The 13,602-nt window shown below is 45.3% G+C and overlaps 1 protein-coding gene across 3 annotated transcripts in view; it reads right to left on the bottom strand.

Annotated features, from left to right (window-relative positions):
• Positions 1-613: 613 nt before the first annotated feature.
• LOC110491842 (methylenetetrahydrofolate reductase (NADPH)) overlaps positions 614-13,602 on the bottom strand; it is a 30,259-nt gene continuing 17,270 nt past the window's right edge. For all 3 annotated transcript variants that reach the window (XM_021565636.3, XM_021565637.3, XM_090202580.1), the window contains 6 exons: positions 6,658-6,792; positions 6,226-6,406; positions 5,883-6,065; positions 5,320-5,421; positions 5,103-5,222; positions 614-4,676 (listed from right to left, as the gene is read on the bottom strand). In XM_021565636.3, the coding sequence (XP_021421311.3) occupies positions 4,413-4,676; positions 5,103-5,222; positions 5,320-5,421; positions 5,883-6,065; positions 6,226-6,406; positions 6,658-6,792 (985 nt within the window). In that variant the 3' untranslated portion in view covers positions 614-4,412. The remainder of the gene's footprint in view (positions 4,677-5,102; positions 5,223-5,319; positions 5,422-5,882; positions 6,066-6,225; positions 6,407-6,657; positions 6,793-13,602) is intronic.

The raw sequence follows: 13,602 nt of genomic DNA, 5'->3' as shown, positions 1-13,602 counted from the left end.
CATGAAGGCATCGTCGATTAGATTGACTGATGAAATTCAAAGCAACTCTTAGGAGATCACTGGCTTGTTCTTTCTCAAACCCCCCAGAACAGTTGGTCATGTCAGTCTCTTTATAGAAGAGTTCTGCCAAGTAGGCTTCAATGCTGTTATTTTTAGTTTGTGGACTCTGGTGATGACTCATGTTGGCAGGAGAGGGTCAAGGTGACCACAGTGGGCAATATTTTGAACCCGTACCACCATGACAAACAGGGTTTTGTTGGCATCTACCAATGGCAGCGCTACAGTAGGTTAACTTCATATAGGTACATGTTTGAACATGAGGTTATGTTTGGACTGCAGCCAAGTGCGCTGGGTTTTATGTAGGCTATAGGTCAGCAGCTGTGAAAGATAAGAAAACATTCCAGCTTGGTAGTGGGATATCATCTGACTTCGCACTGGCCACAGGGGAAATTAATGATACTTCACCCAATTTCTGACAAATCACAAATCATATGTTCTGAGGGGAAATCCCAAATATGTGACAGCGGGTGACGAGGTCTCATAGCCTTTGTACTGACTGTCATCATGCAAATGGTATCGCCATGTAGACAACCATGTACACATCAGGCCACAGTTCACCGTTGCAACATGTTTTTTTTATTTATCTTAATAAATCACGTTGCACAACATAAATAAATATGAACAAAGAAAAGCAGAAAAATAAAGCAGTGAGATCACTGCTTAATTCTTGTTAGTTAAGGCCTCGCGTGAAATTTCCAAAACAGTCAGTAGCAGCTCAGTACTGTTACAATTGTAATCACAAGTCCGTCATTGCTCATGTGTTCCGGTAACCCTGAAGCTTCAGGAGAAAGTCCCTGTATTGCTCAATTTAAACTTTGGTTATGCAATTCTATAGTCTACACATCTCCTCTCTCATTGCTACTGTCAAAGTTGTGAACAGAGTGCCCCATGGTAGCAATGGGGTTATGGTATGGGCAGGTATAAGCTATGGACAACGAATACAAATGCATTTTATCGATGGCAATTTGAATGCACGAAAATACCATGAGGAGATCCTGAGGCCCATTTTTTTTTAAAGGCATCTGTGACCAACAGATGAATATCTGTATTCCCAGTCATGTGAAATCCATATATTATAATTTTTTATTAGGGCCTAATTCATTTATTTCAATTGGGGCGGCAGGTAACGTGGTGGTTAGAGCATTGGACTAGTAACCGAAAGGTTGCTAGATCGAATCCCCAAGGTAAAAATCTCTCGTTCTGCCACTGAACAAGGCACTGTTCCTAGGCAGTCATTGAAAATAAGAATTTGTTGTTAACTGACTTGCCGAGTTAAATAAAAATAAAATAATAATTTAGCAATGTAAACAGCTTCCTATACTGTACCACTGTTTTCACCCTTAAGTACATACATGTTTATATGAATACACCAAACACAGAATTAAAAGGTTTATAAAGTCCAACATGTTTCCCTGTGTCATTAATCATAATATTCATTCAGTGAAGTGCCTCTCGATCAAGATTGATCATCCAGATCGCAGCTCAGTTTGCTACAGTCATATTGTATATTACACAAGATAAACATCTGGTGTTGGACTAATTTAGTTCCTTTCATGGCACATTTTCCTCGCCATTTATCGCTCAAATGAAATCCATATTCTTAAAATGGTTTTAAAACGAATTTTGAAGTACACTGAACAAAAATAAACGCAACATGTAAAGTGTTAGTCCCATGTTTCATGAGCTGAAATAAAAGTTCCATATGCACAGAGCTTATTTCTCTCAAATGTTTGGCACAAATCTGTTTACATTCCCGTTAGTGAGCATTTCTCCTTTGCCAAGAGAATACATTCACCTGACAGATGTGGCATATCAAGAAGCTGATGAAATAGCATGATCATTACACAGGTGCACCTACGTACTGGGGACAATAAAAGGCCACTCTAGAATGTGCAGTTTTGTCATACAATATAATGCCACAGATGTCTCATGTTTTGAGAGACATGCAGTTGGCATGCTGACTGCAGGAATCTCCACCAGAGCCGTTGCCAGATAATGGAATGTTTATTGATGGCAATTTGAATGCACTAAAATACCACAAGGAGATCCTGGGGCCCATTTTTCTTAAAAGGTATCTGTGACCAACAGATGAATATCTGTATTCCCAGTCATGTGAAATCCATATATTATAATTTTTTATTAGGGCCTAATTAATTTATTTAAATTGACGGATTTCCTGGGTTGGCGCCCCCAGTATGCTCTCTCTAATTCTCTTTCTTTCTCTCTCTCTCGGAGGACCTGAGCCCTTGGACCATGCCTCAAGACTACCTGGCATGATGACTCCTTGCTGTCTCCAGTCCACCTGGCCGTGCTCCTGCTCCAGTTTCAACTGTTCTGCCTGCGGCTAAGGAATCCTGACCTGTTCACCGGACGTGCTACCTGTCCCAGACCTATTATTTGACCATGCTGGTCATTTATGAACATTTGAACATCTTGGCAATGTTCTGTTATAATCTCCACCCGGCACAGCCAGAAGAGGACGGGCCACCCAACGTGCTTCAATACATGCATTGCTTGTTGTTTGGGGTTTTAGCCTGGGTTTCTGTACAGCACTTTGAGATATCAGCTGATGTACGAAGGGCTATATAAATACATTTGATTTTGATTTGATTTCCTCATGAACTGTAACAGTAAAATCAATTAAATTGTGGCATGTAGCATTTATATATACACTGCTCAAAAAAATAAAGGGAACACTAAAATAACATCCTAGATCTGAATGAATGAAATATTCTTATTAAATACTTTTTTCTTTACATAGTTGAATGTGCTGACAACAAAATCACACATAAATTATCAATGGAAATCAAATTTATCAACCCATGGAGGTCTGGATTTGGAGTCACACTCAAAATTAAAGTGGAAAACCACACTACAGGCTGATCCAACTTTGATGTAATGTCCTTAAAACAAGTCAAAATGAGGCTCAGTAGTGTGTATTGCCTCCACGTGCCTGTATGACCTCCCTACAACGCCTGGGCATTCTCCTGATGAGGTGGCGAATGGACTAAAGCATCCGCCAACTCCTGGACAGCCTGTGGTGCAAAGTTGGTGGATGGAGCGAGACATGATGTCCCAGATGTGCTCAATTGGATTCAGGTCTGGGGAACGGGCGGGCCAGTCCATAGCATCAATGCCTTCCTCTTGCAGGAACTGCTGACACACTCCAGCCACATGAGGTCTAGCATTGTCTTGCATTAGGAGGAACCCAGGGCCAACCGCACCAGCATATGGTCTCACAAGGGGTCTGAGGATCTCATCTCGGTACCTAATGGCAGTGCTCTACCTCTGGCTTGCATATGGAGGGCTGTGCGCCCCCCCCAAAGAAATGCCACCCCACACCATGACTGACCCACCGCCAAACCGGTCATGCTGGAGGATGTTGCAGGCAGCAGAACGTTCTCCACAGCGTCTCCAGACTCTGTCATGTCTGTCACATGTGCTCAGTGTGAACCTGCTTTCATCTGTGAAGAGCTCAGGGCGCCAGTGGCGAATTTGCCAATCTTGGTGTTCTCTGGCAAATGCCAAACGTCCTGCACCGTGTTGGGCTGTAAGCACAACCACCACCTGTGGACGTCGGGCCCTCATACCACCCTCATGGAGTCTATTTCTGACCGTTTGAGCAGACACATGCACATTTGTGGCCTGCTGGAGGTCATTTTGCAGGGCTCTGGCAGTGCTCCTCCTGCTCCTCCTTGCACAAAGGCGGAGGTAGCGGTCCTGCTACTGGGTTGAGGCCCTCCTACAGCCTCCTCCACGTCTCCTGATGTACTGGCCTGTCTCCTGGTAGCGCCTCCATGCTCTGGACACTACGCTGACAGACACAGCAAACCTTCTTGCCACAGCTCGCATTGATGTGCCATCCTGGATGAGCTGCACTACCTGAGCCACTTGTGTGGGTTGTAGACTCCGTCTCATGCTATACCACTAGCGTGAAAGCACCGCCAGCATTCAAAAGTGACCAAAAAATCTGTCAGGAAGCATAGGAACTGAGAATTGGTCTGTGGTCACCACCTGCAGAACCACTCCTTTATTGGGGGTGTCTTGCTAATTGCCTATAATTTCTACCTGTTGTCTATTCCATTTGCACAACAGCTTGTGAAATTTATTGTCAATCAGTGTTGCTTCCTAAGTGGACAGTTTGATTTCACAGAAATGTGGTTGACTTGGAGTTACATTGTGTTGTTTAAGTGTTCCCTTTATTTTTTTGAGCAGTGTATATTCAGTATATATACTGTGTATAGTTTAATACTCCAGTTAAGTACTTTGTGGTGTTAGTTTTTAGTGAAAAGTTCTCGATCGCAGCACCGGGGAGAAAAAGTAAAAAAGTCAGTCAGTGGCTGTCGCCACAGTTACTTTGGGGATTGATCTTCCACGGGTGACTCCTCGGCAGGCTGTTCTACAGGTTGCTCCGTGGGTTGCTCCTCCGGGGGGTTGTCAAGCAGCTCAAACATGTCGTCGATGACCTGCCACAGGCAGTTGTCCAATGGGAAGTCGTTGTCCACCAGGTTGACTAGGAAGTAGTTGTCGTGGATGTACTTGATGATCATGCGTGATGGCGACTCGTCCTCATACAGCTTGGCCCACTGCTCAATCCACAGGGCAAAGGCCTCGTCCTATTAAAAGAAGGTGAAAACAATTAACTCTACGCATTTCTGAAAGGTGGGAATTTCAAGTGTTTCGACATTGATTTAGCTTTTACAGCTCTGATAAAACTTTCAGGAAGCTTTATAAATTCCACACAAAATAATGACTTTGAAAACGATTACTTTAAAAGGCCTCACGCTCCAGCTCAGAGAGACGATGTAGAGGTTTAAAAATTCCATACTCAACTAAAATCTCTGAAAATTTTCATAGAGAACCAATGACAAGCATTTCACAAACTCATCCGAGTCAAGGGAACGTTCCAGAACCAGAAACAACCCCTAGCACACTCTGTCATTACTTCTGAGAGATGGTTTCACCTCATTGCTTACAAGTGCATAGGGGGTAATGTTCCTGGAAGGGGCCAGTAGGTTAATGAGATGACCTTTGACCTTTACCTTCCAGTACATGAAGCTGACTGGATCCACCACCGTGGGCTGGACAATCTCCCTGCCGGGGAAGATGCCCCACGTCACAGCATTGGGTTGCATGTCATGGGCGTTCGTCGTATTCTGACCCTGTAAATGGAAACAATTGACCAGTAGATCAATCCAACGATCCATTCAATTCACAAAACAGGTGTAAATGTAGGCTAATATATATAGATGAACTTACATGAACATTGACAATGTGGTAGTTGACGCGAGGTTCGTACTTCTTCAGCACTTTGAGGAGAACGGTGACGTTTTCACTCGAGGTGAAAAATTCCAGATAGGCCTGTTGAATTTGCAAACGTCGCACAGCATTAGGTTAATGTCATTACATGATTAGTATGCGTGTAATACAATAACTAAGTTTGAGAAACCTTTAATTTATTCACTCTTCCTCATTTCTAGGAAAGATTGTGAATCACCCAACTCTCAACATCGTGACAAGAAAGAAAAGGGGACAGCCTTCATTTTCCTAAACAGTTATTTTACCTTATTTTAATACTTGATAATTTGAATGACTTTATGGATGTTTAAATTGTGTTATAAATTCAAATGTTTAAATCTCCCCTCCCTTTGGTAGGCCTACCTTCTTTCTACAATTATTTTGGTAAAACTTTACTTTAGGCCTGCAGGTACAGTATGATGATTTATAACTTGTTATAAAGTATGTATGTATGAGCCTTTATCATGTTATATAATCTTATAATTGGTAATCCCCAAAACCAAACCACGGAGGCCTAACTTCACCTTCTGGAAGACGTAGCCCCCCGGTGGGCCCCAGCCCACGATGGGGTCGTCGGAGGGCTTGCCATTGATGGTGGGCTGGGAGTTGATGGTGAGGACCCCCCGGCGGTTCACCTTGTCGAGCTCGTCCATCATTAAGTTGGTCTCCGGAGCCAGCGGCTCGTCGTTCCATGGCAGACACATCACCTAGGAGATAACAGCCGATCATTGATGTCAGTTGAGCAAAGCGGAAATTACGGGTTTAGGTGGTAGTCATAATGGCCACGTGGGTCGAATTCATGAAGCTCCAAGCGAAAGAAAGCTGACTGAAATATTTCAGTCTGAAGTGTCCAGGGCCAGGCGTCACCTTGTGTCCGGCGCAGTTGGGCTGGGCCTTGATGTAGCTGGTGAAAACCTCGTAGACACTCTGCTCACTGGTCAGCTCCTCGCCCCACATCTTCAGCAGGGCGTCCTTGGACGACTTACTCTTCAGGTAGAACAGGTAGTAATCGTTGAGTTCGCCAAAGGCTGGAGATGACGAGTTGCCCCTGAAATAACACAGAGCCAAGCTGATAAGTCCTGGGAACATTGTCTTTTCACTGATTATACAGTACTTATTCACATGGAAAAGTCACAGAATAGGTTGAGATAACAAACGTACTGTATATCATGCATTCCCTTCACTATTAGACCAATGACAGCTACAAAAACATTGGAAATGTAACCATGTCTAACCACAAACTAGCCAAGGTGCAAGGTGATTTCTCTAAAGCTTTTGTCCAGTGTATGGCTTGCTCACCATCGTCCGTTGGGGAAGTCGTCCCAGTCCTGTGTTCTGTATATGTAGCTCTTGGGTCTGGAGGCCCAGAAGATGGGCCGCACGTCCTCCACTTTGCGTTTGGGGTGAGCACTCACCGCCCAGGGGAGTGGACGCCTGGCAACCCAGGAAGACAACCAGAAGGCATCAGTACTAGTAGAAAAGGGTGTGACAGCAGTTATTCCATTCTAATACATAGGCAGTTCAATTTCATGTGAAGTGGTTTGTTTGATTTTATTAAGCTTTCCAGGACAGAGTGTGCATGTACCAATCAAATTGAATCTGATTATTGTGCAATAGACAATTACATTTGGTTCTCTTTCAAATACTTGTTTTGATGTATCACATATAATATCAAAAGTATCTGTTGGAGACAGACCGGTATAGTGATGAATGAGGTGAAAAAGAGCCACTCTGCCCTCTGGTTATTCTCGCTTCTCTGCCTCACGAAGAGCAATAGTACTGTAGCTTTCCTCATATCGACTGGATACCCGTTTTCCTGCTTAACTGCTCACAAGTGAACCATGAAGGATATTGCTGCCGTGCGAAAGGTCTTCAGACCGTCGAGAGGTTGAGTACTAAGGTTTTATTTTTGTATCGAAATTCCTTATCTACTTCTCAGTCTCTGTTGCTTCACGGCTAGCTTGAGACTCGGTTAGGCTAACATGGCTAGCTCACTGAGAGGCAAGCTATCCGCACTAGCATACCCTACCTGCAACGTGGTAGCATTGTCATCTCACTTCTCTCGTGTAGTATAACCTACGTTCACCCGTTCTGTTAACTACACCGACCAGCTCAGCCTCATGGCGCCCTTGTTTACGGGAGCACTCTATCTGAAAGTGAACTCTGCCACCATGTGGTTTCCTTCAGTCAGCACTGAGCTAGCCATGGCGTACCATGAGGTAGCTGCTAGCTAGCTAACGTCCCACCCCTTCACCACGGGATAGCTGCTAGCTAGCTAACGCCCAACTAGCCTCACGGCTATAGGGTTCTACGAAGCTCATTATTGCTAGCTGTTAGTCGCAAGGCTTCTAACTAGCTAGCTTCGTACGCAGTTTACACTTTGCTCCTATAACAGATGCTGCTCGGTCCCCCTAGCAAGCCTCATTCCTCACAATGTCCACTGCTACCCCGTCCAGGGACGAGCCTAGCACTCGAACCCCCACATTCATGTGCCTGTAGGTCCATGATTGCAGGGAAAGATTCCCACCCTCTATGCATCAATTGCTTGGGTAAGGGACATCCCCAAGAGGCGCTCGAGGACCCGGAGTTCTGCAAGCACTGCAGATGAGGGCTGGTCTGAAGAAGAGGCTTAAACATACTTCGATCTTGATAGCCCCTCTTGCCTCCAAGCAAACAGCGACACCTGAGGGTAGGCTCTCTGCAACCTCTCCCAGTTAGGGAGAGGTCACGGATAGCCTTGACTCCCTCCTGTCACTGTCTGATGATGTAGCAAGTCAGGGGACAACAAGGAAGAGGAGGAGAATAATCTCACGGATATCCACGAGATTGCTCAGGAGGTGCGGACTGACAACCCCATTCTCCCCCTTCTCAAGTCTGCAGGCCTCACGGCCACGAGAGCAGTGGAGCTGCCTCTCTAGTGGAGTTTGGGATCCTTCATGTCTGCAAGCGGGCTGCGGCCAGACTCTGCATCGAGTGGCCGTCTCCTACAGGGGCTCAGGGCGAGTCAAGGGACCTATACAATGGGAAGAGACTCCTGTCCCAAAGATTCTTGCCAGGTGTACCCCTAGCCTGGATATGCACAATATGGAGGAATTACAGACCTGAACCTCTGTGCCTCCCAAGGCTGTGAGCGTACCATCAGCCTAGCGGTTGTGGGAGGAATGGCGCTTTGGCTGAGCTTATAATGCATCTTGGAAGCCCCAGTGTCACCCAAGGAGTTGTTTGGGCCCACTGTCGCCGCCATGCAGCAGAAGTGTGACATGCACAAGAAATAAGGCAAAGCCTTTAACTTTTGCTTGCCCTGCAGACCAGGGCCCCGTGGACAGCCGCTGGTTCCTGCATCTCGTCCCTGCATCACAGCTGGTAGGGGGCAACAAGCTGGCCTTGGGGGACTGAGGTCCCCAGTGACGCAGCAGCCTGCCAAGACTCAAAACTGTCCCAGTTCTTCTATGGCCTACATACTCAGACATGTCACCCATTGAGCATGTTTGGGATGCTCTGGATTGACGTGTACGACAGATTTTGTTAGCAACAAATGCGGCAAAAGGTACAGTAAATGTAAAATACAGATAAACAGTGTAATGTTTAGATTCAGTCGTGTCAGGTGAATCAAATGTATTTATAAAGCCCTTTTTATATCAGAAAGATGTCAAAGAGCTATACAGAAACCTAGCCAATAACCCCAAACAGCAAGTAATGCAGATGAAGAACTGTTGTGTCCTCATCTTTTGTCTAATAATTTCCCATAATCTCCAAACATTTCCCTTGTAATTGCTACCATGGTCATGCATTCCATATCTCTATAAGAAACATTTCAATTTAGCTCTATCCATATAGGCCAATGATCTTTATTTTATTTATTTAACCAGGTAGGCTAGTTGAGAAAAAGTTCTCATTTACAACTGCGACCTGGCCAAGATAAAGCAAAGCAGTTCGACACATACAACAGAGTTACACATGGAATAAACAAAGTCAATAATACAGTAGAAAAAGTCTATACACAGTGTGTGCAAATGAGGTAGGGTAAGGGAGGCAAGGCAATAAATAGGACATGGGGGAAAAGTAAATACAATATAAAAATTAAACACTAGATGGTAGATGTGCAAGTAGAGATACTGGGGTGCAAAGGAGCAATAAATAAATACATACAGTATGGGGATGAGGGAGTTGGATGGGCTATTTACAGATGGGCAGAGGTGCAGAGGTGCAGAGATCTGTGAGCTGCTCTGACAGCTGGTGCTTAAAGCTAGTGAGGGAGATATGAGTCTCCAGCTTCAGTGATTTTTGCAGTTCGTTCCAGTCATTGGCAGCAGAGGAATGGAAGGAAAGGCGGCCAAAGGAGGAATAGGCTTTGGGGGTGACCAGTGAAATATAGTGCTGCTATGGTGACCAGCGAGCTGAGATAAGGTGGGGCTTTACCTAGCAGAGACTTGTAGATGACCTGGAGTCAGTGGGTTTGGCGACGAGTATGAAGCGAGGGCCAGCCAACGAGAGTGTACAGGTCGCAGTGGTGGGTAGTATATGGGGCTTTGGTGACAAAACGGATGGCACTGTGATAGACTGCATCCAATTTGTTGAGTAGTGTTGGAGGCTATTTTGTAAATGACATCGCCGAAGTCGAGGATCGGTAGGATGGTCAGGTCAACTTTTTGATTTTGGCCGATTAAGCCTGGCTCACAGTCGTCATCCCAATTCATCCCAAAGATGTTCGATAGAGTTGAGGTCAGGGCTATGTGCAGGCCAGTCAAGTTCTTCCACACCTATCTCGACAAACCATTTCTGTACGGACCTCACTTCGTGCCCAGGGTCATTGTCATGCTGAAACAAGTCTAGATTAGTCTAGATTGTCATTGTATTCTGTAGCGTTAAGATTTCCCTTCACTGGAACTAAGGGGCCTAGCCCAAACCATGAAAAACAGCCCTAGACCATTGTTCCTCCTCCACCAAACTATACAGCTGGCACTATGCATTCGAGCAGGTAGCGTTCTACTGGCATCCGCCAAACCCAGATTCTTCCGTCGGACTACCAGATGGCGCAGTGTGATTCATCACTCCAGAGAACAGTTTCCACTGTTCCAGAGAACAATGTCGGCAAGCTTTACACAACTCCAGCCGACGCTTGGCATTGAGCATGGTGATCTTAGGCTTGTGTGCGTCTGCTCGGCAATGGGAACACATTTCATGAAACTCCCGATGAACAGTTCTTGTGCTGATGTTGCTTCCAGAGGCAGTTTGGAACTCGGTAGTGAATGTTGCACTTTTTACCCGCTACGTGCTTCAGCACTTGGCGGTCCCGTTCTGTGAGCTTGTGTTAGCTACCACTTCACGGCTGAGCTGTTGTTGCTCCTTGACGTTTCCACTTCACAATAACAGCACTTACAGTTGACCGGGGCAGCTCTAGCAGGGCAGAAATGTTATCAACTTACTTGTTGGCAAGGTGGCATCCTATGACAGTGCTATGTTGAAAATCCCTGAGCTCTTCAGTAAGGCCATTCTACTGCCAATGTTTTGATTTGATACACCTGTCAGCAACGGGTGTGGCTAAAATAGCCAAATCCTTTTAATCATACTTTTACATATATAGTGTATTTCATTGAACTGAGATTTTAAAAGCCACATATTGGGCTTCACCTCTATTTGTTATGAGGTTCTTCCCAATGGGTTGTTTCTGCACATTCTCGGTGTGTACTCTCAGTAACGGGACCTCTGAGGGTTGGTGATGTTGGGCCTACCCTGGCTTCGGACAGCATGTTTTTTGCGATATGGGAGTTGGCCATATCCCCATATGTGATACAACGAAATTAGTACTTGAAAGAGAACTTAAGGTTACTTGCGTAACCTTGTCCTCTGATAATATGACTAAGACGTATCACTGCCTTACCCTGCTCGCAAGGGCGTGAGGAAGAGAAGCACGCTTGAGAATAAGCAGAGGGCGGGAGTGGCTCCTTTTAAAGAGCAACTGCCCCTAAAAAAACTACTTCACATTTAGAAAACAACTTATGGTCACGTCAGTGAGTCAGAAACATTTGATTATACTGTCAAAATTGACTAGTGCAAATAGGATAATTCTTGTCATAAAGTCGGTCTCGTCAAAAACAAGAGTTTTATGACTGCATCACAAAGTTAATGAAGGTTGGGTTTGTTTCAATCCTGTCCATATGCCCACAGCTGGCAGTACAGGTGCACGTGACCCAAACGCAATGTCAGTGGTAAATTTGGGTCGACTTTGGAATTCCTATGGGGCTAGTTAGGGACCATCGGTAAATTCCACAATGTACATGGGACAATATATAAAAATTCCTCCAAATTGACTTAAAAACATCAAATCAATTACATATTGTAGAATTTCATATACAAATATTCAAAGCATTTAATGACAAAATGAATGAAGCAAATTTTTTAAACGAGGCCAAATCAGGAAGTGCAGTCGTCCTTTAAGAAAAGGTTAGGGTCTCGCCTCATTCTTCCTGCAACACTAACTCAAAAAAGTTCTGGGACACTGTAAAGTCCATGGAGAATAAGAACACCTCCTCCCAGCTGCCCACTGCACTGAAGATAGGAAACACTGTCACCACTGATAAATCCACCATAATTGAGAATTTCAATAAGCATTTTTCTACGCTTTTCTATGCTTTCCACCTGGCTACTCCTACCCCGGTCAACAGCACTGCACCCCCCACAACAACTCGCCCAAGCCTTCCCCATTTCTCCTTCTCCCAAATCTGCTCAGCTGATGTTCTGAATGAGCTGCAAAATCTGGACCCCTACAAATCAGCCGGGCTAGACAATCTGGACCCTTTCTTTCTAAAATTATCTGCCAAAATTGTTCCCACCCCTATTACTAGCCTGTTCAACCTCTCTTTCGTGTCGTCTGAGATTCCCAAAGATTGGAAAGCAGCTGCGGTCATCCCCCTCTTCAAAGGGGGGGACACTCTTGACCCAAACTGCTACAGACCTATATCTATCCTACCATGCCTTTCTAAGGTCTTCGAAAGCCAAGTCAACAAACAGACTACCGACCATTTCGAATCTCACCATACCTTCTCTGCTATGCAATCTGGTTTCAGAGCTGGTCATGGGTGCACCTCAGCCACGCTCAAGGTCCTAAATGATATCTTAACCGCCATCGATAAGAAACATTACTGTGCAGCCGTATTCATTGATCTGGCCAAGGCTTTCGACTTTGTCAATCACCACATCCTCAACGGCAGACTCGACAGCCTTGGTTTCTCAAATGATTGCCTCGCCTGGTTCACCAACTACTTCTCTGATAGAGTTCAGTGTGTCAAATCGGAGGGTCTGCTGTCCGGACCTCTGGCAGTCTCTATGGGGTGCCACAGGGTTCAATTATTGGACCGACTCTCTTCTCTGTATACATCAATGAGGTCGCTCTTGCTGCTGGTGAGTCTCTGATCCACCTCTACGCAGACGACACCATTCTGTATACTTCTGGCCCTTCTTTGGACACTGTGTTAACAACCCTCCAGGCAAGCTTCAATGCCATACAACTCTCCTTCCGTGGCCTCCAATTGCTCTTAAATACAAGTAAAACTAAATGCATGCTCTTCAACCGATCGCTACCTGTACCTACCCGCCTGTCCAACATTACTACTCTGGACGGCTCTGACTTAGAATACGTGGACAACTACAAATACTTAGGTGTCTGGTTAGACTGTAAACTCTCCTTCCAGACCCATATCAAACATCTCCAATCCAAAGTTAAATCTAGAATTGGCTTCCTATTTCGCAACAAAGCATCCTTCACTCATGCTGCCAAACATACCCTTGTAAAACTGACCATCCTACCAATCCTCGACTTTGGCGATGTCATTTACAAAATAGCCTCCAATACCCTACTCAACAAATTGGATGCAGTCTATCACAGTGCAATCCGTTTTGTCACCAAAGCCCCATATACTACCCACCATTGCGACCTGTACGCTCTCGTTGGCTGGCCCTCGCTTCATACTCGTCGCCAAACCCACTGGCTCCATGTCATCTACAAGACCCTGCTAGGTAAAGTCCCCCCTTATCTCAGCTCGCTGGTCACCATTGCATCTCCCACCTGCAGCACACGCTCCAGCAGGTATATCTCTCCAGTCACCCCCAAAACCAATTCTTTCTTTGGCCGCCTCTCCTTCCAGTTCTCTGCTACCAATGACTGGAACGAACTACAAAAATCTCTGAAACTGGAAACACTTATCTCCCTCACTAGCTTTAAGCACCAACTGTCAGTGCAGCTCA

This window comes from Oncorhynchus mykiss, chromosome 16, assembly GCF_057628025.1.
Source record: "Oncorhynchus mykiss isolate SJ-2025 chromosome 16, ASM5762802v1, whole genome shotgun sequence".
In the NCBI taxonomy this organism is placed as follows: domain Eukaryota; kingdom Metazoa; phylum Chordata; class Actinopteri; order Salmoniformes; family Salmonidae; genus Oncorhynchus; species Oncorhynchus mykiss.
This window is presented reverse-complemented; position numbering and strand designations above follow the sequence as displayed.